General features: G+C 54.2%; 2 protein-coding genes across 3 annotated transcripts; one reads left to right on the forward strand and one right to left on the reverse strand.

The window, feature by feature from the left end:
• Nucleotides 1-5,064: 5,064 nt before the first annotated feature.
• LOC307177724 (transmembrane protein 106A-like) lies at nt 5,065-11,117 on the reverse strand. The gene is made up of 8 exons (XM_079905102.1): nt 11,027-11,117; nt 9,499-9,725; nt 8,902-8,965; nt 7,557-7,710; nt 6,908-7,048; nt 6,773-6,816; nt 6,201-6,254; nt 5,065-5,626 (listed from the first exon to the last, which is right to left on the reverse strand). Exons 2-8 carry the CDS (start codon nt 9,704-9,706, stop codon nt 5,506-5,508), a joined length of 786 nt encoding a protein of 261 aa, XP_079761228.1. The 5' UTR covers nt 9,707-9,725; nt 11,027-11,117; the 3' UTR covers nt 5,065-5,505.
• Nucleotides 11,118-18,856: 7,739 nt separating this feature from the next.
• ARL4D (ARF like GTPase 4D) lies at nt 18,857-20,830 on the forward strand. Of its 2 annotated transcripts, none has more exons than XM_079905599.1 (2): nt 18,857-18,949; nt 19,511-20,830. In XM_079905599.1, the coding sequence occupies exon 2, from the start codon at nt 19,606-19,608 to the stop codon at nt 20,206-20,208; it is 603 nt and encodes a 200-aa protein (XP_079761725.1). In that variant the 5' UTR covers nt 18,857-18,949; nt 19,511-19,605; the 3' UTR covers nt 20,209-20,830. The 2 variants fall into 2 exon arrangements, with proteins under 2 accessions (XP_079761725.1, XP_079761726.1); XM_079905600.1 differs by having other exon boundaries at nt 18,875-18,949; nt 19,515-20,830.
• Nucleotides 20,831-21,236: the final 406 nt, after the last annotated feature.

The raw sequence follows: 21,236 nt of genomic DNA on the forward strand, positions 1-21,236 counted from the left end.
CCTTCCGGGGACACGGAGGGGATGGGGAGGGGAGACGACGGACCCCAAGGAAGCTGTCCATTACCTGGTGAATGTTGTTTTGCTTGGGCTGGAGGAAAGCAAGGTCCTTGGATGTCTTGGATGGACCGTAGGAAAGCAAGGTCCTTGGATGTCTTGGATGGACCGTGTGTGTGTGTGTGTGTGTGTGTGTGTGTGTGTGTGTGTGTGTGTATTGGGGTGACTCAGCTTTGCTGTTGTACTAGGCCGAGGCCTCACGTGGGATTGAAGCGTCAGGCTCGGGAGGTTTTAAAGCTGCTCTGTCCAGTAGGGCGGCCACCAGCCTGTGTGCTATAGCCCTTGAGGCGTGGCTAGTGAGACCGAGGACCTGCATTTTAAACGTTACATACATCTAATTTATTTAAATATACTCTTTAAGACAAATTTTCGTTTTACCTACCGAAACACTTTTAAGTATGTTTGGAACAACGTGGATATGTGAACCTACTTTTTCGACTGTAAATTATCTGAACTCTAAATATTTTAAATCAAAATGCAGTGTCTAAATTCAGATGTGCTGCTGAGTATAAAATGCCCTCTGGGTTTTGAAGACTTAATACAAAAACAAAGACTATAAACTATCTCATTAATATTTTCATATTGGTTTTACGTTTTGGCTGTATTGGGTTGAATAAAATGTATCATTATACCCAGTTTCACCTATTTCTTCTTACTCTGTTACGTGGCTAACAGAGCATTTTAAATGATACATGGCCCTCGTTATACTTCCACTGGGCAGTGCTGTTTCAGAGCATGTGCAAGAGATTATTCTTTACCCTCCGGCACTGCAAACGATTTTCAGTGCGCGGAGGTAGGTGGCCAGAGGCGGCTGTTTCCTGGGCAGGGGGCTGTGCGGGGGTGGGGGTGGGGGGGGGGCGCACTGTTGCTATAGAAACAGTCCTTGGGTGTGGGTGGGTGAGGGGAGAGAGCTCAGGCCCCAGCCTCAGCCTCCAACTCCAGGGAACAGAGGCCCTCCAGCCGCCTCCGCCTCTGGATTCCCTTGCCTTGCTCCCCTCCGTGTCTCCGGCAGGGGGGCGTGGCTGGGTGGGGAGGGAGGAGGATGCCACTTGCGGGTGGCTTCTTGACAGGAACTGAAGAAACTCCAAGAAGAGAAACGGCAATCTGAAAAAAGAACCCAGCCATCTCGGGAGTCGCCGCGGGAGTCGCAGCCACCGCCGGCGCCATCACGGTCGCCACCCGCGCAGCCGCAGCCGCAGCCTCCGCAGGTACCCGAGCGGCCGCCGCCGCCGCCGCCTCAGCCAAAGCCACAAAATGCCCAAGACCCTCTTACTGAGCGCACCTCCTGGTACATTCTCCAGGATTCCCAAAGGCCAGGCGCCCACAAGGACAGATTCCAAGGACGGGTGATGAACCCTCAAGGTGCAGGTGAGTGACATGCCCGGGAGCGGGAGATGGTGAGGAGAGAGCTCCGGGCTATAGTCCAGAAGCCACATCTGTCACCCCACCCTTTGACCCTCCCTGGCACCCTTCACCTTTACTTGGGGGTGGGGGCGGTCACACTCTCTGAGTGGATTTGCACCAAGCGAGAGCTGCAGAGAAACCCGCTGACTTCCGCAGAGCGTGGCTCAGAAGTGGTCAGTCCCTTCTCCAGGGTGAGGGTGACAGACGGGGTCGGGGTCGGGGTCGGCTCGGGGCGGCCAGAGGGTGGGGCAGGAGGTGTAGGCTTAGCAACGGATATCCTGAGCCCTGGGGGGTCTGGAACAGGGAAGCCCCGGTCGGCTTCCTAGTGGAGAATGCTCAGCGGGGGCTGGGACTTTGCCTTGCCCCAGCTAGGGGCCTTGGCCTGCCCCCCAGAAACGTGGTAAAGAGTCCGGCTGTGGCACGTGCCATTCTCAGGAACTGCCAGCTGAGTGACGTGTGCTTCGTTTCATCATCAGGTTTCGGGAAATCTAGCCCAGATACACACACCAAGTACCCACGATTCACGGTGAGACGGACTCAGCGTGCGAGAGGCAGCTACGGTTTGGCTGCGTGTCTGCCCGCGCTCGCGTGTTAGTGCAGGTGGAGTCTAGAAAGGCTTCCTCGGCGGGAATCGGGAGAGGGGACTGAAGCTATTCCGTCACTTCTGGATGGCCCGTTCCTCCACTCCACGCCCCCATAAAGATGTCTCTGTAGGCCCTGTTGCTCAGCACTCAGTATAAGTGAAGGAGCTGACGATCTAGTTGGAAAGATAGGACGGGTGCCAGAGAAGCAAAATCAAGGGGGCCGTTTGCAACGCGGATGGGGTAGAGCCAGCTGCAGCGGGAGGACGGTAAGACGTGAAGTCAGGGCTTGTGGTCTCCGTCAGGATCACCACTCTCGGGTAGCAGGACTCAGATCTCTGAGCCTCAGCTGCCCCACCCGTAAAATGAGACTGATAATACTCCACCTCCTCCACGGAGGTGTCACGAGGACTGAATTAAAAGGGAAAGCATCCAAAGCACTTAGCTTACGGCCTGGCTCCTTGTAGACTGTCAAACCCAGGAAGACGCTTTTTTGAGAGTCTTGAGAATTACATGAAACAGGATACGCTTTGGAAAGAAGCTTTTTTTTTTTTGTCTCTGACTCAGGCGCAACGGATGGGAGAACCTGATCCCGGCCCTTTAAGACGAGGACTAGGCTGCTACATCATCTCACTTTGATTACTCGGGCTTCAGAGGCCTTAAGACAATGTTCTCAAACCAGCAGGCCCGGGAGCTGCTAACTAACCTGTTCTGCCTCCTGTCTCTCCCTCTTCTCAGTCAACGAACTACATCCAGCAGTGGTGATTCAGAGACAGACCCCCGAGACCCCACTGGCCGGCCATCAGCAAACATCAGATGAGCAGCCCCGTCTTCCTACCTCCCAGCAGCATCTCCACTTCAAAAGCCAAGCCCTCCTGATCCACTCTGGCAGGGAGGCTGGCTGGGAATCACGTGTGATTTCTTCCCGCAAAGAATCAAGAGACTGGCTGGGCTCCAGGAGACAGAGATGAGGGGGAGGGGCCAGGAAGACCCACGAAGAGGATGGAGAGGGTGCGAGAAGACAGTGGAGGGCGATTCCATGCTTCTCCAGGCAAAGCCAACGGGAGAACTTGGCCTTGGGCTCCCAGCTCTACAGCTCCACTACTGGCCCTTACTTAGCAGTGATATCACAGCCTGCTGGGGGCTCAGGTCTACGACTCTCGCTGGAGCCACCAGCCCTTCCTCCTGGCCGATGCTTATCGAGATGCACCTGGGGAAGCGTGGGTGGCATCACACCAGAGCAGACCTGGGACCTGGGGCAGCATCAGGAAGAAGTGGCACGCAGGGGCCTCCTCCAAGTCCTGTGTCGTGCCTGGTCCACGGTGGGCACTCCGCTGTTGAACGGAGGGTGGTTGGAAGGGATGGAGAGAAAGAACTCGGAGGAAAGGAGGACTGTAGCCTCAGGCACAGGACACCTGACCTTGGGAAGAGGGGGACTCGCCCCCCGCCCCCACCAAATCCACAGGCCTCTTCCTCCCTGGGTCTCAGCCTTTCCACGTAGCAGAGACAACCCAGAGGCTCTGGAGGCCCCAGGCAGCCGCCTCACCTCTTCCTGAAACTGACACCTGGGGTCCCCCAGCCCTGCTCCCTCTGCCACTCTTGACTGGTGAGGGGGATGCCTGGGTCCTTTCACTGTAGCGTCTCACCTTTGGGTGAGACTGAAGGAGCCTCTCTGCAGTGTTTCCTGAGAGGAGCAGTTGGGGGAAGCGAAGGAGCGGGAGTGCACAGAACAGGAGCATTAAAGTTGGGAGGGGCTCGGAGACACACAACGAGGGAAGGGGAGCGAGCGAGCTCCTGGGAGCGGTCTCCCAGAAGGCAGAGAGGCCGGCCGTGTTCCCGAGGGGCTCAGGGACTGGGGAAGAGACCTTGATGCCCACTTGGATATTAAGAAACAGGCTGTGAGATGGGGAGCGTCCACCGGCTCCCTTCCCACTCACAGGAGCCTTTTATTTTCCTTCCTTAAACACGGTTAAGCACAGCTGATTGACTCCAATATAAATCCATTACATTTGGCGAACTCCACCCAGCGTGAGCTCCAGCCTGGCCCCCGTGGACTTCCGTGCTCTTACCAGCACCACCTCCACGCCAGTTACCCAGGCGTGAAAGCGTGCGGACAGCACGAACTCCTTCCTTCCCCTCATCCCCCCGGCCGGCGCCTCACCAGGTTCTGGCCCCACGTGCCCTTCTCCGCCCTTCCTACTGCAAACTCAGCTTTCCCTGCTACTCAAGCTCACCTCTCTGCCTGTCTGAGTGACGGAAACCGGGAACCGCCTTTAGTGAGCAAACACAATTCCTGCTCGCCTAAAGAACCTGGGGTTTGCCTGGGGCTCCTCATCTGAGTGACAGCAAAGAGGGGACGGCCTGGACCAGTCCCGACTGATAGGCAGCTCCATACTGTCAGCGCCCAAAGGAGAGCAGAGGCCTCTGGGAGCAGAGGGCGCCCTGGGACTAGGCCAGGGGTGCAGCGGGACCCAGCAGTCCGGCCTCACCTCTGCAGGTTTTCAGCGGGAGGGCGGCTGCGCCCACCGTTTGACCTGCCTGTGTCCCCTCACGTGGGCTCAGGCTTGTGGCCTCCTTCAATAAAAACCTTTTAAAATGACTCTGGCTTTGTCTCTGTTTTTCCTGTGCAGGCCCAGGGGGGTGCCCGGTGCCTCCCTTCCCTTTCCTTCCCTCCCCTCCCCTCCCCTCCCCTCCCACTTTGGTTCCTGCTCTGAAGAGAACGATAAAACTGTTTTCGGGAGAGAAGCTTTAGCTGCAGAACAGCTCTGACTTCCTGGGGACCCAGACAGTCTAACCAGGAAGGCTGCGGAGCCAAAGGGCCTTGGCCAATCTTGCTGTCAGATGGGTGGGGTGGGGAGACAAGGTACCAGGCGTTCTCGAAGCAGGCCATCACCATCACTCTGTCACACGACCAAAGCAGGGCGGCATAGGAGAGCATCTATGGTTCCCTAAGAGGCCCTGGGACAACACTGGCTGTCCCCCAAGTCACCTTCTCATTACCAGGTGGAGAACTTGGAAAGGATCCATGTATTAAAAGCCAGACAAAATGAAAGCTTTCTCCACATTCAGGCAGGACAAAGGTCTTCCCTGGACGAGCTGGGCAACCAAGGTGCTCAGCACAGACAGTGTGGGAGCCACTCCGTGCCGCTGAGGCAGCTCTGAGGAAACGTCAGGTCAGACTTTCCTCAAGACAGACCAAGGGGAATATCTGGTGCTGGCTTCTAGAAGAACCAAGCTTCCATTCCTGTGGAAATCAGAGAGGGCGTGAGGGTGTGTGTGCGTGTGCGTGTGCGTATGAAGTTAACGTCCACAGAAAGCTTCCTCTGCTGGGGGTGAACAGGGGGAGGGTATGATAAAGCAGGGCTTTTCCTTCGGCAGAGTCACTCTCGTCCTATTGGGTGCCATGGAGTGGTGGGAGATGCAGACCAGGCCGGCAGGTGCCCGCAGCTCGACGACAGCAGACAGGTCACGGCGGGCGAGGGACCAGCAAGTGGGGCTTGGATGCGTTTCCCCGGCAGTCCACATATTCGTAGCTCTGGAAGACCAGCTGCTCTGAATGGCTCAGGTAGGAACAGGTCAGGGTGCCCCTGGAGAGGAAACAGGGCTTTTTTTTTCCAAAAAAACCCACACCAGTTTTATTTTGAAGATTACAGAACTTGAGCCTTGACCCTACCCAACTTCCACGTCCACCGATCTAAGGATATGCAGTTGGGGTAGGAGTGAGAGAAGGAAGTAGGGAGGCCAGGGGAGAGACCTGGTGGCGGCAGAGGAAAGGAGTAAGATGGCGGCTGGAGAGCTCCCGCCACCCTAGGTCTGCGCTTCGCTGTCTTTACTCCTCCACACCACAAGGGTCTGGGAAGAAGAGGAAAGCCCTGGCCCTGCTCTGCTCTCTGGGGAGGGCTGGCTTCCTCAGACCAGACCCGGCCCTTCCTTCTGCTCCCCACTCTGCCGAGGCACCTGGGACAGCTGCCCCCACCCCCCCACCGGGTTCTGGGCAGATCTGTGCCTGTCACGTCAGTGGCTCCTAAGGTGGGCCTTAGGGGAGGGGCTGGATCTGCTACTGCCAAGAGCCGGCACAGACTCACGGGATTCGCTGCGACGACTCTCCCCCCACGGGGGGCAGAAGTGGGAGAGGGTCCCAGGGCTCCAAGCCCTACTTACTGGATGTGCAGAAGCACATGGTGGACTTTGATTTTCAGCCAGGTACAGATCTTGCTGAGAGAGACAGAGAGAGAGAGACAGAGAACCTGGGCCCACGTTTCACACACTGAGCAGCCTGTCGGACAGCTCGGACGAGACCTGCCGTCCCAGCCCCCCCCTTGCCTCCTTTCCATCAGGGGCCCCACATGCCGCCCCCACCCCTTCCCCCTCCCTCTGCCCAAGGTGAGCACGTCGCCCCTGCTGCAATATCGCTCCTCCAAACCCCACTGGTTTGGCCCAGGCACGGGCTGGCCTCTCCCTTAGTAGAAGACGGTGAGTCAGGCTGAAGAGCCTAAGGTCATATAGCGTTAAGTGTGAACCAGATTCTAGGCTGGTTTTCATTCCAGGCCAGGTCCAAACAGGCAGAGGCTGGGGACCCTGAATGCTTGTACACTGCAGTCTTGGCCACAGAGTGCAGGCCACGTGCTAAATGCAGGGTCTGCTAAGCAATCAGAACATCTGGTGGGAATTCGACCTGGGTTTCCAATCAGGAAAGAGGCTAAGGGAGAAGGGATTGATCAAGGGCTACTCACTATGTGTTTTCATCCCATATCCTGTTGGCTACCGTATACAACATCTGTCAACCAAATGGGTATAGGGTTAGCCCCAACTCCAGCCACCCGCGTCCACACACCTGTGGGCAGGTCTGGCCAGCAAGAGGGAGTCACCTGCTCACTGGCCAAAGGGCCGACGTGGAGGAGAAGGCTGTCGGAGACCTGCCCCACCACGAGGGACAGGTGCAGAACCTCAATGGTCAGCTGGGTCACGGTGATGGGGTAGTAGTTGTTATTGGAGATGCTCAAGATATTCTGGCGAGCAAGACAGGGAAAGGAAGGGGTTAGGGTAGCACCATCCTGGCAAGAAGTCGAACAGTTTCAAAACCCCGCAGCCTGATTGAGCCCCACCCCCAACGCGGGCCTCAGCTGCCGAGGCCCAGTGCCAGGAGCCCCTCGGAGGGGCTCTTAGCGGCGAGGGGTCGCCTTTAACTGAGACATTAAGCTGGCTCAAAATCCAGTCTCACCCTGCAAGGCTCTCTCTGTTCAGTCCTGCCCACCCGGGGAGTCTCAGGCACACCACCCCGACTGCACCCAGTGATCTACGGCTCTGGCGTCAATTCTAACCCCTCACTGTTCCAACCCTGCACGGTCTGTTAGGGGGCTCATGGTTGCTCCTGCTTCTCCCCAGGCTCCCGACATCCTCTGGCTGCCATAAGATCCCCGGCTACCGATGCCCGGGGTGAGCACACCGGACAAGGGCTACAGAGGAGTGTTGCCAGGAAGGTGGGGTCGGAGCCCAGGGGCACAGGCACCCACCCACCGTTATACTGAGGTGGATGTCGGCCTCGCCAACAGTCACCGTGGAGGAGTTGAGGCCTACAGGCTGCACGGCGATAATCCGGGGAAACAGGAAAAAGACGATGAGGGAGGAGGTCACCAGGCAGATGAACACTGCCAGGAACACGGAGAGCTTCCTGTGGGAGAACAGGACCCGGGGTAGAGGAGTGGAGAAGTCTGGACACCAAGGCTGCCTGGGCCGGGGGCGTTCAGACACTCTTCTCTCTACGTAAGGCTCTCCTCCGAGCCCCCACCCCAACACACACACACAACTGTACACTTAGCTCCCCAGATGCGGAGGACCAACCTAGGCTCAGAGGTGGCCCAGGGTGGGTAGGAGCACCGGACTGAGAGGCTGGCAGCCCGGCTTCCATTCCCAGTTCTGTGTTAGCCACTGGCCCAGCAACTCTGAACAACCCGCCTAACCGCCCTAAGCCTCCGTTTCCTTGTCTATAAAATGGGGGTAATGGTACCTACCTCATACCATCTGTTATGGGCTAATGCATGAAAAGGCACCCATCCCTGGCCCTGGCACATAGCCAAGGCTCAACCAACGCTAGCTATTCTCACTGGAAGAAGTAAGCCCATGTGAATTTTGACACTTCTGAATTTTCATATTCATATTCAGAACAAGACATCATCTGTCCATCTAGTTCAAAATTGAGATATGCATTAGAGAGAGAGCACCTTGTTAGCATTTCCTAAGGGGCACTGCCAGATTCGGCTTCTGGTGCACTGGCGGGGGCAGGCTGGGTGGTGGGCTCCCCCACGGAAGCTGAGGACCCTGGGAGGAGGTTGCAGGGATCTATGTCAAAGGACCCAGATGACAAACAGGGTCATGGGCCCCCCAGTGAAACTCAGGGCTGCCTCCTCTGAGGTTCTCAAGTGTCCCAGAACAGAGAGCAGCTGGTTTCCCATCTCTACGGGGAAAAGAACAAGCAGGTCTGAGCTGCCGTAGCAAAGGAAGTTCTTAGGAAAAATCACTTCCCCAAACCAACAGCAACCACAGCCACTCCCTCCCTCCTGGAAGGACTTGCAGAGTCAAGAGGTCCTCTCGGTCTTCAAAAGGGAGCCACGCTTCTTGGAGGCAGTGGTGCAGGACACCAAGAGGCCTCAGGTGGCATCTGCTGTGCCCCGAGCTTCTTAAACTAGGAAAATCCTTGGAAACAGGGAGCTAATACGTCTGAGGCCAGTGAGGCTCAGGCTCTCTGGGGGAGAACCAATGGAGAAAAGCTGGGGGGTGGGGTGGGAAGGGGGATTGGGGGAGACAAAGAGGAAGAGCCCCCAGGGGCAACGCCTACAGAGCTGGGATAGGAAGAGGGGCTTACGTGTGCCTGGGCTTCAGCCTCTGGTCCCCATAGGGGATGAGGGCCACCAGCTGCTTCTCTAGTTCTGTAGAAAGAGGGTGAGAGGGAGGGCCGGGAAGTGTCCATGACAAGTGTTTCCTGTGCCAGCCTGCCAGCAGCACCCCTCCGTCCCACAGTGTCAGAAGCACGCCACCTCTGCCTCAGAGCAGGACTGACTGGGGACACCGGGCTGCTGGCAGCTCGGCTTTGCCAGCTCTAGAACGGAGGTGAGAGTTTCATTAACAGGTGTGGAGCATTCCTGCACGTCACCACAAATCCGAGAAGCCCAATTTCTTTGGAGACGTCACTGTAGCTTCCTGCATCCGAAGGCAGTGCTGCTAAGAGGGCAGAGAGGCTGGGAATCCCCTGGGTTCGGGCGGTACCACCAGGGCAGGAGGGGGTCTCTGCAGCGAGCCCAGGGAGGGTCAGCATCTCCCTGGCTAGCCCTGAAACTCAGGGACTAGGAGCTGGGAGACCCAACCCCATCCAAGGAGACTCAGAGGGGCCTGGCACTGGCCAGCTGGCTGCTCAGAGCTTTTCCTGGAGCCCGGGCTACTTCCAGAGCCGGGGGCCACTCACCTCGAGGGATCTCCCCACTGCCCTGGCAGGTGGGACAAGTCGCAAAGCTGCCGCCAGCAGCCCTTTCACAAGGCGCACAGGAACAAGAAGGCTTGCTGCTGGTGGTGCTGGAGTAGCTGGCAGCCTCGCTGCCACAGGCTGGGCCGGAGGGCAGCATCGACTTGTTCTCATCCTCCCGAGAGCCCAGCTGGGAGAGTGTCTCACCCATCGTTCAGGGGTATTTTTCACTGATGAGAGAAGAACAAAGTCCAGTCAGCACCGATGCCGGGTGTCCCTCTGGTTTTAGGCTCTTGAGATTGGCAAGGAGCCCCACCACGCTTTCAGCAAGCTCGAGCCTAAGCCAGTGAGGGGGTGGGAATTCAAGCAGCTACACACGACTCCTGGATCAGGAATCTCAATGCATTGCAACTCTTTGTTGTTTTTGTTTTTATTGTAGGGAGAGCTCAATCGGCCTACAAGAGGGAAAAGCAAAGCAGAAGTTATTTCACTTTAAGGGACTTTCGTAAGTGAAAGGCAGAGCGCTTAATTTTGTTCTGGAAAAGCTGCTGAGCTGTCATTCACTGCAAGGGAAGGAAGTTAGATAGGTCATGGGGGCAGCAGCCAGGGGAGCCCCTTCATCCTCTGCGACAAGACGACTCTGAACGTGTCTCTAGAGCACCCGGGCAGAAATGCCCGAGGTCTCCAGCCTGGGTGTGGAAGGAAAGTTTCCATTCCTGAGCCTGGACAGGTGCTGGCGTAATAGGAAGGCAGGGATTCTTTGGGACAAGAAAAGAAAAAGGCGGCTAGGCTGGCCACAGATGGGGCTGAGAACCCTAAAATTGTAGAAGGGAGCATAAACCTCTTGTAGAAGGGAGCATAAACCTCTTCCGCTTGCTTTCTGAGTCGGGGTGGGAAAGAATGTCTGGGCGAGGGTGGTAGCAATTTCAGGGTCAGTCCTTCACTAGGACGAGTCACAGCGAACTCCAGATCCTTCCCAAAAGACTGGTGGCAAATGAGTGGGCAAGGTGAGCCCCACTCAGACCTTCTGGGCTTAAAATAAAGGAGGCCTCACCTGGTTTAGGTCTGAGGTTTAAAATAAAGGGAGCCTCACCTGGTTTAGGCCTGAGATCCTGGGCTCCTCTCAGCTGCAAGAGGGCTAGAGATTGCTGGAGTACGTCTTTGGGGAGGAGGGCCTGTAAGGCAGGGTGGCTCCAGGGGGCCGCCAGTCCCCTTCCCGGAGTCCTGGGGACCGACTGCACCGCGTTGGAGGAGGTGGGGAGCGGCGACCCTGGCCTCCCCAGAGCCTTCACGCCCTACTCTGGGGCTCGGCCATGGGCTGCGGGGTCGGAGCGGACTGAGAGGCTAGGAATTCAATGAACGAGGATTTTCAGTCCCACCACACACCCCGGGAGGCCGTTAGCAGAGCTTGGAACCTGCGTGTTGGGCTAGGAGGAGGCACAGAAGGGGCCTGGGCCCTTGCATGCCAAAAGGAAAGAAGGCAAGGAGGGTCCCTTCTTTCTAAGGAACCGATTCTAAGGAATCGCCTTACCCCCGGGCGACCGCAGCGACAGAAACGCCTGCAAAGCAGAATCGAAAGCGCGGGAGCCGGGGTTTTCGCCCCAAGCTTCGGCTCAAAGCCTTGGGAAGCTCCGCCCCGGCTCCTCCGGACCCGCCCCTCCCTCCCAGGGCCAGCCTCTCTCGACCCAGCGGCCAGAAAACTTCTCGGTTCTTCAAAGGCCACGCGAGGTTCCCGACGAAAGGACCGGCCAGTCCAAGTAGGGGTTTCAAAGTTTATTTCACCATTCTTGAAGCGGTTAGGTACAAGTACAATGGGACAGACGACTGGACCCCAGGGCCCTCCTGGACCCCTACAATACAACTCACATGGTCAAGACAAGATCCCGTCCCAAATCAACCGAATTAATTACACACACCCTGCCGCTCAGCCTCTACCCAGAAGCCCACCCCCACCCCCACCCCCCACAAAAACGTTTTAAATAATAAACAGGCTGGTTGGCTTGCAGTCTGAATCCTGGCTTATTTCACAGCATTCAAGAGTTATACTGTAAATAAACATCATTATGGCCAATGATTTAAATCACCATTCGTTATAATACCAAACCAGGTTAAGTAATACTATTTTACTATCCCTCCCCCTTCAGGCTGGGGGTCAGAGTCTTCTTCTTCTGCAAGTAATTTTTATGACTATAATCTGTAGTGTTCTTTGTCACACCTCTTTACTAGCTGTACCCAAGACTCCCTTCTGTAAAACAGCGCGAGGACCAGGACCCTGTAAGCGAGCTCCTTCCCGCTCGCGTACCCTGGGGTTAAACCAAAACTTTTTCAGTGAGTTTGCTCCCATCCAAGTCTTGCAAAACACCAGCCTCTTTTTCTTGTTCTAGGTTCTCCTGAACAGATTGCAAACATTCAGGAGGCCATCAGGATGGCCTAAGCCTCACACCCACTCATTTGCCCACCCCTGAACTTCACTGACATGATTCACACAGGAGCCTGCCTTTCACTTTTCTCATGTTCCTATACACCCCCGCCCACTCTACTGTAAAGGCCTGCCCCCCGACATAAAGAAAAAGGGTAACTATTAAACTTACTTTTCCCTTTAATAGAAGAGTTTCTTTCCTTCTTTGTAGCATTAGCAAAATATTTCACACTACCTAAATTCTTTCCCTTAAATAAAATAAAATGTATGCAAAATTGCTACGACAGACACTGCTCAACAGGTGCTGCTGGGTTAATGCGCACACTCCCCGCTCCTTTCTCAGAAGTGCAGAGACTGGAAGGTGGATGTACTCTAAACGCATCACTGGGGGTCTTTTGAAAAACAACAGTGCCCGTTACTAAGACTTGCAGGGGAACGACTTTCTCCATGAGAAGGGAAGAGGAACAAAACTCCTATCGTGCGCGCCCTGGGTGTTATTTTAACACCACACAGCTATGAAGCTTGGGATAGGTTAGAAAAATTATGAGAGTAATTCTTGAAAACAACGTCCAAGGTTAATTTCTTTTATAAGCTGACAATGAACAGATATCCTCATTGAAAACATCCACAATTAAGCAAAGAAAAATACTCAACTTCAGTACAAGCAGGAAGAAAAAGGGTTCTATAGGGAGTTTAAGTTGCACTTTTCAGTGCACTAAAACGGAGAAGAGTTTTATCCAGATCAAGTGAAAAATGCTCTTCCTACAATTCATCTAACGTCTAAAGGGAAGGTTTAAGTTCCGGCCTTTCATTTGCTCCAAAAAATACCGCAAGGCAGGTATTGTCTTGACAGTTCAATGATGGGCTGTATGTAGATTCATCAGATTAAAAAATAAGCAAGGGCCTCCACCCCACACCCCCAAGACAGAATAAAGATCGTCTCCGAGCAGCAGGCAAAGTTACTGGATACGAGGTCACTCCTCAGTAGCGGTGGCCGCACCAGTCGTCGCTGTTGACCTGAAGGAGTTCTGTCACAACCTGCAGGATGTTGTAATTGTGTTTCTTCAGCAGCCTTAGGTTTAGCTGCCTGTCACAGAATCCCATTTCAAAGAGATGGGACATCAGGGCTGCTGTCTGATCTTCGGAAACTATTGGCTGTGTAGAGTCAAGAAAAGCGGAACAACGTTTTTTGTATAATTTGTGTTTATCTTGTTAAGGCATGCTCATCTTCCAGATTTATTCAAAATACTAGGTAATCAGGTGCCGGGCTACGGCACTCCTGTCCACCCAATGCGAATGGGTCTTCTGAGGGGATAAGGAAGGACTGGGAAGGCCCTGCTTTGGACTGGGTACGTCTGCACCCTGAGCCAGGTGACTGGCGAACTGTCTTTAGAACTAGATGAAGGAAAAGATGCCAACGAACTCTGGAAACCCTGTGCAGTTAAAGGTAATCATGACGATGGGGCAAGAAGGAGCAAGAGAGGAGATGGTAATTGGAAGAAAGCATGGGAAACTGGAAGAAAGTATGGCCAGCGCAAGTCTTAACCACTGGACCACCAGGGAAGTCCCTCCCACGGGTCTTAAAAATAAAAGCCAAAATCACTTAACACAGCATCCCACCTACATCACTGGTCTTTTCTCTTCTTGGTGCAAATTCACCTTCCAGGTTCACATCTCCAAGTCTCTGTACTGGCTACTCTGTCTACAGTGCCCTCTCTAACCCTCTCTCCTGGCACACACTCATTCTGTCCTTTAGGACTGAGCTCGGGCGTCATCTGCCAGGACGCCTTCCCTGGCCCCGCCGTGGGGCCGACACCAGGCTGAGGTGTTCCACTGGTCTGAGAACACTCGCACAGTATCTTACACTGCACAATAAACGTTTTTTTTTTTTTCCTTAATTGAATGGGAAGATTCTTTACATTCTACAGTGCTTTGCAATTTTCAAAAGTTTCACAGATAAATGTCCGTTTGCTTATTTCCCACTGTCTCTGGGCAGGAACTGGTGTCTGATTCACCTCGTAGTGCTGGCACCTGGGAGAGTGACCCCCACACAGTAGGTCCGCAACCAACGTTAGGTCTTTTTTCTTTCCTCCCTCAAGTGACTTAGCCAAAGTCATACAGCTGGAAAGTGGCAGAGCTGCGTGTTAAAGATTAAACTTAAAGCTCACGCTCGCTACGATGCCATGCTACTCTCTCCAACCCGGGCAGACGCCACTGCTTTCACTGGTGACTTGGATTCGGTTCAGGAAAATAAAACATACACTGACCTGTGCAGTGACCGGTGGTCCAGCAAACAAGGCCTTGTATGCAGAGGTGGCAACAGACAAAGCCCCCTTCACCAGCCCTCCAGCAACGCTGCTCCCGTGGTGGTGCCTGCGGGGAAAGCCAATTTGTCTCCCTAAAGAAACATGAATCGTTATCTTCCTATGGATAACCTGGGCTCTAATCCTGGGAAGAAAATGAGATTTCCCCGAGAAAAAAGTCAGACGTAAAAGGAGAGTGGGCCCATTGTCCTATCAGTTTTATAGCTACAGATCTGGGCTTGATGTAGGGCCAGCTCTTACTGCTTGCTGTAAGATATGGGCAGGGCACTGCAGAAAGCACCTCACTCTGGTTAGCACGCCAGCTTTCAGCCCCGGCTGGAAATTCATGTGCTCAGCGGCACACTGAGGACCTGGCAGTCTGCATGCTCAGTTATCATCCCAGAGGAAACACCTCCCAAAGGAAATGTGATTTTCTGAACGCTCTATGTAGGGAGGAGCCCACCGTGACACTGCTCTGAGATGACTGGGAGCAGAGAGGCAGGCGTGTCTACGAAAAAGTTACAAGGATGCACAGCGGGCTGGGCCCTTCCTGCCTTCTTCTCTGGTACTAAGCAGGAGGTGAATCTGAGGGAACTTCCTCCTGGTCTGGAATGTGAACACTCTTATTAAACATCAACATGAGCCCTCTGCTCAGTGCTGCTCGCAAGCTTTAGGAGGAAATAAGAACAGGAAGGAATGATGGCTCTCCTCCGCTCTCGGCAGGTGGCACATGCTCTGAGAGGCTCGTTTAAGCGGAGGCAATACTAGGATATCCGTGTACAACTTCACTCCTCCACTTTTCTTCAGGACGCAGGCAGTGACAGACACGTCCACCAGAGGGCAGCATCTGCCACTTTCCAGCCCTTGCCTTGGCCCTGGGTGGTTTTGGGTGAGTTGCCTCTGAAAGGGCCCCTGGCATGGGAAAAGGGTACCTAAAGGCCCCTTTCCCACATTTTTTCTTTTCACACTCATTCTAAGTAGTAGGCTGTGTTTCTTCCATTTGATGCTTGAGGAAGCAAAGCTGGGATTTGAAATACGGGTCTTTGTGATTCCCAGGCCAAAGCCGTTCCTGGGCATCCACTCCCCCAGCCCATCCCTGCTCCTGCAGACTCCTCTCCTCCCTTCATCTGTGCACTCAGACAGGTACTCGGTTGGGATGCTGTGGAGACAAGGATGTCCTCAGCTGCTTTCTAGGTGAGCTCCATCCATCCTGTACCCTCCCCTACTCTAGAGCATGGGCTGTCCTGGGGAAAGGGACCTGGGATCATCTAAGTCCCTAGTTACATGCTGAGGAAACTGAGGCTCCCGGGGGAAAGTGGCTTTTCCAAGCCAGTGTACTTGGGAGGACAGGACTCACGATGACTCTCAGCCCAGGGTTTCAGCCCACCAGGCCTTGAGGGGTCCTCTCTCTCCAGTGTCATCTGTCCCATGGCCTCTGTTTTTCTCCTCCAAGAAATCCCTCTTCCCCAACAAAGGCCTGAGGGTTGAGTACTGCCCAGACCTTGCCTAGAAGTGCAGGGTTTTACAGGCATCTCTGCCAACCCCCAAGGACCCCAGACCAGGAAACTCCCAGCTAAGGCTGGACGCTTGGTTCTCATACTCAGGGAACCGCCTTGAGTACCTTTAATCATTCCATCATGCAGTCATGAATCATGCAAGATTTCCTGATTGCCTATTGGGTAGCAGGCATAGTGCTGGGCACTGCAGAGCTGAGGATGAGAAGAAACGGCTCCTGGGCTCAGCGTTTAGTCTGGTGGGGAGACAGCTCTGAGGAAGAATAATCATTCAGCAGCTGCAATCTGACCCAGGTCAGGGAGCCAATGGGAGGAAGCAGGTAGGTCCCCGCTAGTTTGTCCTTCTGTCTGGAATGCTTACTTGACTCTTTGCCACTTAAACCTTGGCTTTAATGTCACGATGGAAAGGCCTTCATGAGCAATCCCCCTCCCCCAGGTAAAGCAGCTCTCTCCGCAGTCACTCTCTAACACATTTCTGTGTTTTATTTTCCTTGACGGCATGCATCACCATCTGACATTAACCTCTTTAGCCATTCCCTGTCTCTCCCCACTCTTCATTATAATGTCCACTCCACAAGGGCAGGTCCTAAGCCATTTCACTCAGGCCTTCAACCTAGCAGGCAGTCCATAAATGAATGCTCAAAGTAAGAATGTTCCAGTGTTCTCTGTAGGGAACCCTCCAATGCACTAGGTCCTGGGCTGTCATCTTGTGGAGAGAAAGGGCTGCAGAGGTGAGGCTTCCAGGAAACAAAATGGTCATTAATGGAGGAAGGCTCCCTGGGCTGCAGGCTGTGTGTGGAGGCGGGGTTCCCATTTAAAGGAGACTGGATTGGGGTAGGCCCACAGCCTGGTGCTGCCCTGACAAACTGGGCCCCTTCCTTCACTCTCACCTTGCCCCACCTCCTCCTTCCCATTTGTTCATCAACACCTTTCCTGGCAAAGGCAAAAGATGAAGGGTGGGGAGGTTGCCAGTTTCATCTCCCTTATCAGGTGATCAAGTGACAGTTTCCCTCTTGGGTGTGAGGCCCAGGAGATGTAGGAGAAATGTTAAAGAAATTTCAAAGACTGTGGAAAACAATGTGTGTCTGTTTTCAGTTTCCATGTGCTCTCCATTTCTCTGTGTTTTCGGTTTCACAGCCATTGTAGCATGTGATCAAAGCCAAGTTTGGCCAATTTCTAGCTGGATGACCTTGGACAAGTTACTTACCCTTTCTGCCTTTGGTGTCTTCTTTTTGGAATAACTATACTTACTACATGGTTTGCGTTGTGTATTAAAAAAAGGAAAAGTGTTGGGAATTTCCTGGCAGTCCAGTGGTTAGGACTCCGTGCTTTTACTGCAAGCGCGTGGGTTCTGTCCCTGGTCATAGAACTAAGATCTTGCAAGCTGCAAGGCACAGCCAAAAATAAAAATTAAAAAAAAAAAAAAAAAGGAAACGTATGCAAAGTCCCTTGACCACAGCTTAGCATGCATCGGCCACTCAATGAGCTAGTGGTTCCCAACCTCTCGGCTTGCTCTGACTTCCCCTCTCCTAACTCAGTTCCACCCTTGTGCCTTAGCTCCTGCTGCATTCTGCCACCCCACAACATGGGGTGTAACAGACTAATTACCTAAGGTTTTGATCTCTTAAGGGATTTGGGGAAGCTCCCTGCATTGCTGGGGAAAACCAGGTGGCTGGTTTTGTTGCGGGGAGGGGACGAGGAGGGTGCAAGGCAGGCTGGTGCTAAACAGATGGGAAGCTAGTGGGCAGGAAGGGCTAGACCCTCCTGTCTGGCAATGGCTTCCCCCCCACCCCCTTTTACAATTCCCCTCATAGACAGCCTTTTAAAAAGTTAACACTGAATTATATAATAAATGCAAGCATCCAGCTTCCTGGTAAAAATGGAAAGAGTAGAGTTAACATTTCATTCTCCTTTGAACCCCCTCCCCACCTTCAGTTTTACCTTCCTCCCTGCAGGTAATTACTGTTACCCTTTGGTCACACTGCCCGTTGGTGACATCTCCGCCTCTTCAGTGCTGCCCAGACTGTATCAGGCTGTAATGACTGGGGAGATGCCACTCAGTCCTGCCCACCTCCCAACCAATCCTACGCACGACTAATTAACTTCTGGAAACCTTTCCAGAAGCTTCTAGTTGACATGTTCTCTCCCTCCTCTGAAGTCCTGTAAGTGCTTATCTCATGATTTACAAAGTCGCTATGTTCCCTGTCAGTGGCCAGTCTTGTCTCTCTCACTAGAGTAGAAGCTGTCTGAGGCCAGGCCCCGTGGTCTGCTCATCCTCTATGTCTCCACAGTCTCTTTGGCTCATGCAGAGCAGACAGTATTAATGAGGTCAGTAAACACCCTGTGAAGTGAAGGATTTTGTCTTTATCGATTTGAACAAGGGAGGCCCTCAGGGGGCCTGCTGCTGGCAGGCACTCTGACCAACAACGGGCGGGACTTCTGCTGAGAATCTCCCTGAGGAGAGAGATTGGATAGATAAGTGGTGAGGGGCCAAGGCACTGGATTCAGACACATCCTTGCTCAGCCACTTACTAGCTATATGTGACCTTAGACAAGTCATTGAGCCCTTCAGAGCTTTCTTCACCTATATAATGCAGACGACACCAGTCTCTCATTGGTTCCCCCTCTTCCTGTTCATCCTCTGGCTGTTACAAAGATCAATAGGGGTAATGGGTTTAGGCTGTTTTATGGGGTTCCATGTTCACACAGGTTAAAACATTGAATTAGGAAGGATAAAGGAGGAAGCCTTGTCAGCATCTCTCGAGTGGACCCGGCCAAGGGAGCGTATACGTGGGGTGGATACCTCTGCCTGGGTGAGGGGGATGTGGTGGTATTGAGAGTGTTACGCTCTTCACCTCTCCTCCCTAGTCAAACGCTGCCACGCGTGTTCCTTTTGCCCCTCCCACCTTCCATCCCGGATTTATCCCGAGTTTAATTCCAAATATTAGATTATGGTAGAAAAGATCAAATAAAACGGTCACCAATTGACCAGACGTCCATCACAGTGTGGCCCGGGTTCCAGTCCGCTTATCTCCACGCCCCGCCCCGCCCCGCCTCGCTGCCGCAGGGCTGCTGATTGGCCCGCGCCACGTGACGTCACGCGCGGGTTTTAAGGCAGAGTGCCCCGGGCCGCTCCGCAGTGCCAGCGGGCTGGAAGCCGGCTAGGAACCTCGTGGGGCTGGCCCGGAGGGGAGCGGGGAGAGCGCGGCTGTCGGAAGGTAAAGGGGCTGTTCAGGCCGAGCCGAGGCGATCCGGGTGCGGGGCCGGAGGAGCTGGAGTCAGCTATCGCAGGAAGGCGGGCAGTGGAGTGTCGCGGGGCAGTGGGGAGGGGGTCTCGTGTAAGGAGGGTTGTGTCAACCGCCTAGGGATGTGGAAGGCGGGTGGGAGTGGGCCTCACTCTCCGGTCTCAGCGCCCGCACCCTGATTCTTAATTTGGGCCCTCTGCCCCCCAGCTGCACTTTCCCCAAGGATTCTCTCCTGGGGAACGGGTCGCGATGCCTGCTACCTCGCCACAAGCGCAGAAGCTGACTGTCCGGCGATCGAGGTCTCTTCCCCCAACCTCAGTGTCCTGGGACCTGGGGGTTTCTGTATGTCTCATCGCCCTTGTCAGGGCCCCCAGGGAGGGGGGAGAGCCTCTGTTATACCTGCAACTGCTTTAAGAAAAAAAAAAAAGGAATTAAAAAAATGAGCAGCTGATTTAGGAAATGATCAAGAAGTTGCAAATTTCATGTTTATTATTAAACATCTCCTCTTTTCTCGCCTGACCTTTCCCTGTTCAGATAGCCCAGCTGTGGTCTCCAGAGCCTGCAGTTTCAAGGCCTCCTCCCTGCCTGTACTGTGAGCCCCAGGACCTGCACCTTAGCCAGTGTTCAACATGGGGAACCACTTGACAGAGATGGCGCCCACCGCCTCCTTCCTGCCTCACTTCCAGGCCCTGCACGTTGTGGTCATTGGGCTGGACTCGGCTGGAAAGACCTCCCTTCTTTACCGCCTCAAGTTCAAAGAGTTTGTCCAGAGTGTCCCCACCAAAGGCTTCAACACCGAGAAGATCCGGGTGCCCCTGGGGGGGTCCCGTAGCATCACCTTCCAAGTGTGGGATGTGGGGGGGCAGGAGAAGCTTCGGCCACTGTGGCGCTCCTACACACGCCGGACCGACGGGCTGGTGTTTGTGGTGGATGCCGCTGAGGCTGAGCGGCTGGAGGAGGCCAAGGTGGAGCTACACCGAATCAGCCGGGCCTCGGACAACCAGGGTGTGCCTGTCCTGGTGCTGGCCAACAAGCAGGATCAGCCTGGGGCCCTGAGCGCAGCCGAGGTGGAGAAGAGGCTGGCAGTCGGCGAGCTGGCTGCTGCCCCACTCACCCACGTGCAGGGCTGCAGTGCTGTGGACGGGCTGGGCCTGCAGCCAGGCCTGGAGCGCCTGTATGGGATGATCCTCAAGAGAAAGAAGACTGTCCGGACAGGCAAGAAGAGACGGTGACCTGAGGCTGCCCCCTCCTCACCAGTAGGGGTCTGCACACTTGGACAGCCAGGTGGAGCCTGTGGCCCCTCACTTAGCCCCAGGGTGCAAGGACCTGTTCACCTCGATGAAGGACCGAGGAGCACACCGCGGGGGTCCTGTTTTGGGGCAGCACTGGGGTGGGCGATGGGAGATGGGATGTCTTCTCGCATCTCTCCCTCATCCTCGCTTCTGGAGAAGTGGAGGCTGCAGGACTGTGGAGGCTTAAATGTAAACTGACTCTACCTCGACCCTGTTTCCTGTTTTTCTTCTCTGGCTTTTTGATTAGATGTGTTTGGGGGTGAAGGAGAGTTTCTTGGAGGATGCATGTGGAATAAACGAGAACTAGCTCTTGCCCCTCCCCCCAGCTGAGGGGTCTCCCCAGGTTGCTTTTCTAGGGGTGCCAGTCGTAATAGTCTATATTTTTCTCTTTGTATGAAAGTGCCGAGAACTCCTCCCCACCTTTGTAGACTCACAACCATTTTTATAAGCCACGTGTGTCCTCTGTATTATTATTATTAACGATTTTTTAGCATTTGCCTATAAGTTATTAAAGACTGATGATGTTGTAGCTCTAACCTTGGTCTGGCATTTTCCTCTCCTTACCTAGCCTCAGGGTTAGTCCAAGATTTCTATATGCGCAGGCAGGGGTGGGGAGGAGGGACTTATCTTGAAGCTGAATTTGCAAAGCAAGCACTTTTCTAAAAAATTAGATTGTGTGTTTACGGGCTGGTGGGGATTATAGAGAGTTGAAATAACCCTATGCTATTGCCTGATCTCTGCCAGGTTTTTTTGGGTCCCTTCTTTCTTCCACTTTCCTCCCCTCCCCTCCTCCTCTGGCTCTGACTTGCCCCCGATCCCAGCTGGTCCCTGCAGATTTAACTTCAGGTTTTGCTGGTGTGAGCTGCTGCTAGGTCCTTGCCCTTGGGGACACCTCTTAGGTCTATGTAGGTAGGTCTGCCCCGTCCGCAGCACTCAGGTGGTTAGTCTGATTTCCTCTCCCAACCCCA

The sequence above is a fragment of the Stenella coeruleoalba genome, assembly GCF_951394435.1.
Source record: "Stenella coeruleoalba genome assembly, chromosome: 19".
NCBI lineage: Eukaryota > Metazoa > Chordata > Mammalia > Artiodactyla > Delphinidae > Stenella > Stenella coeruleoalba.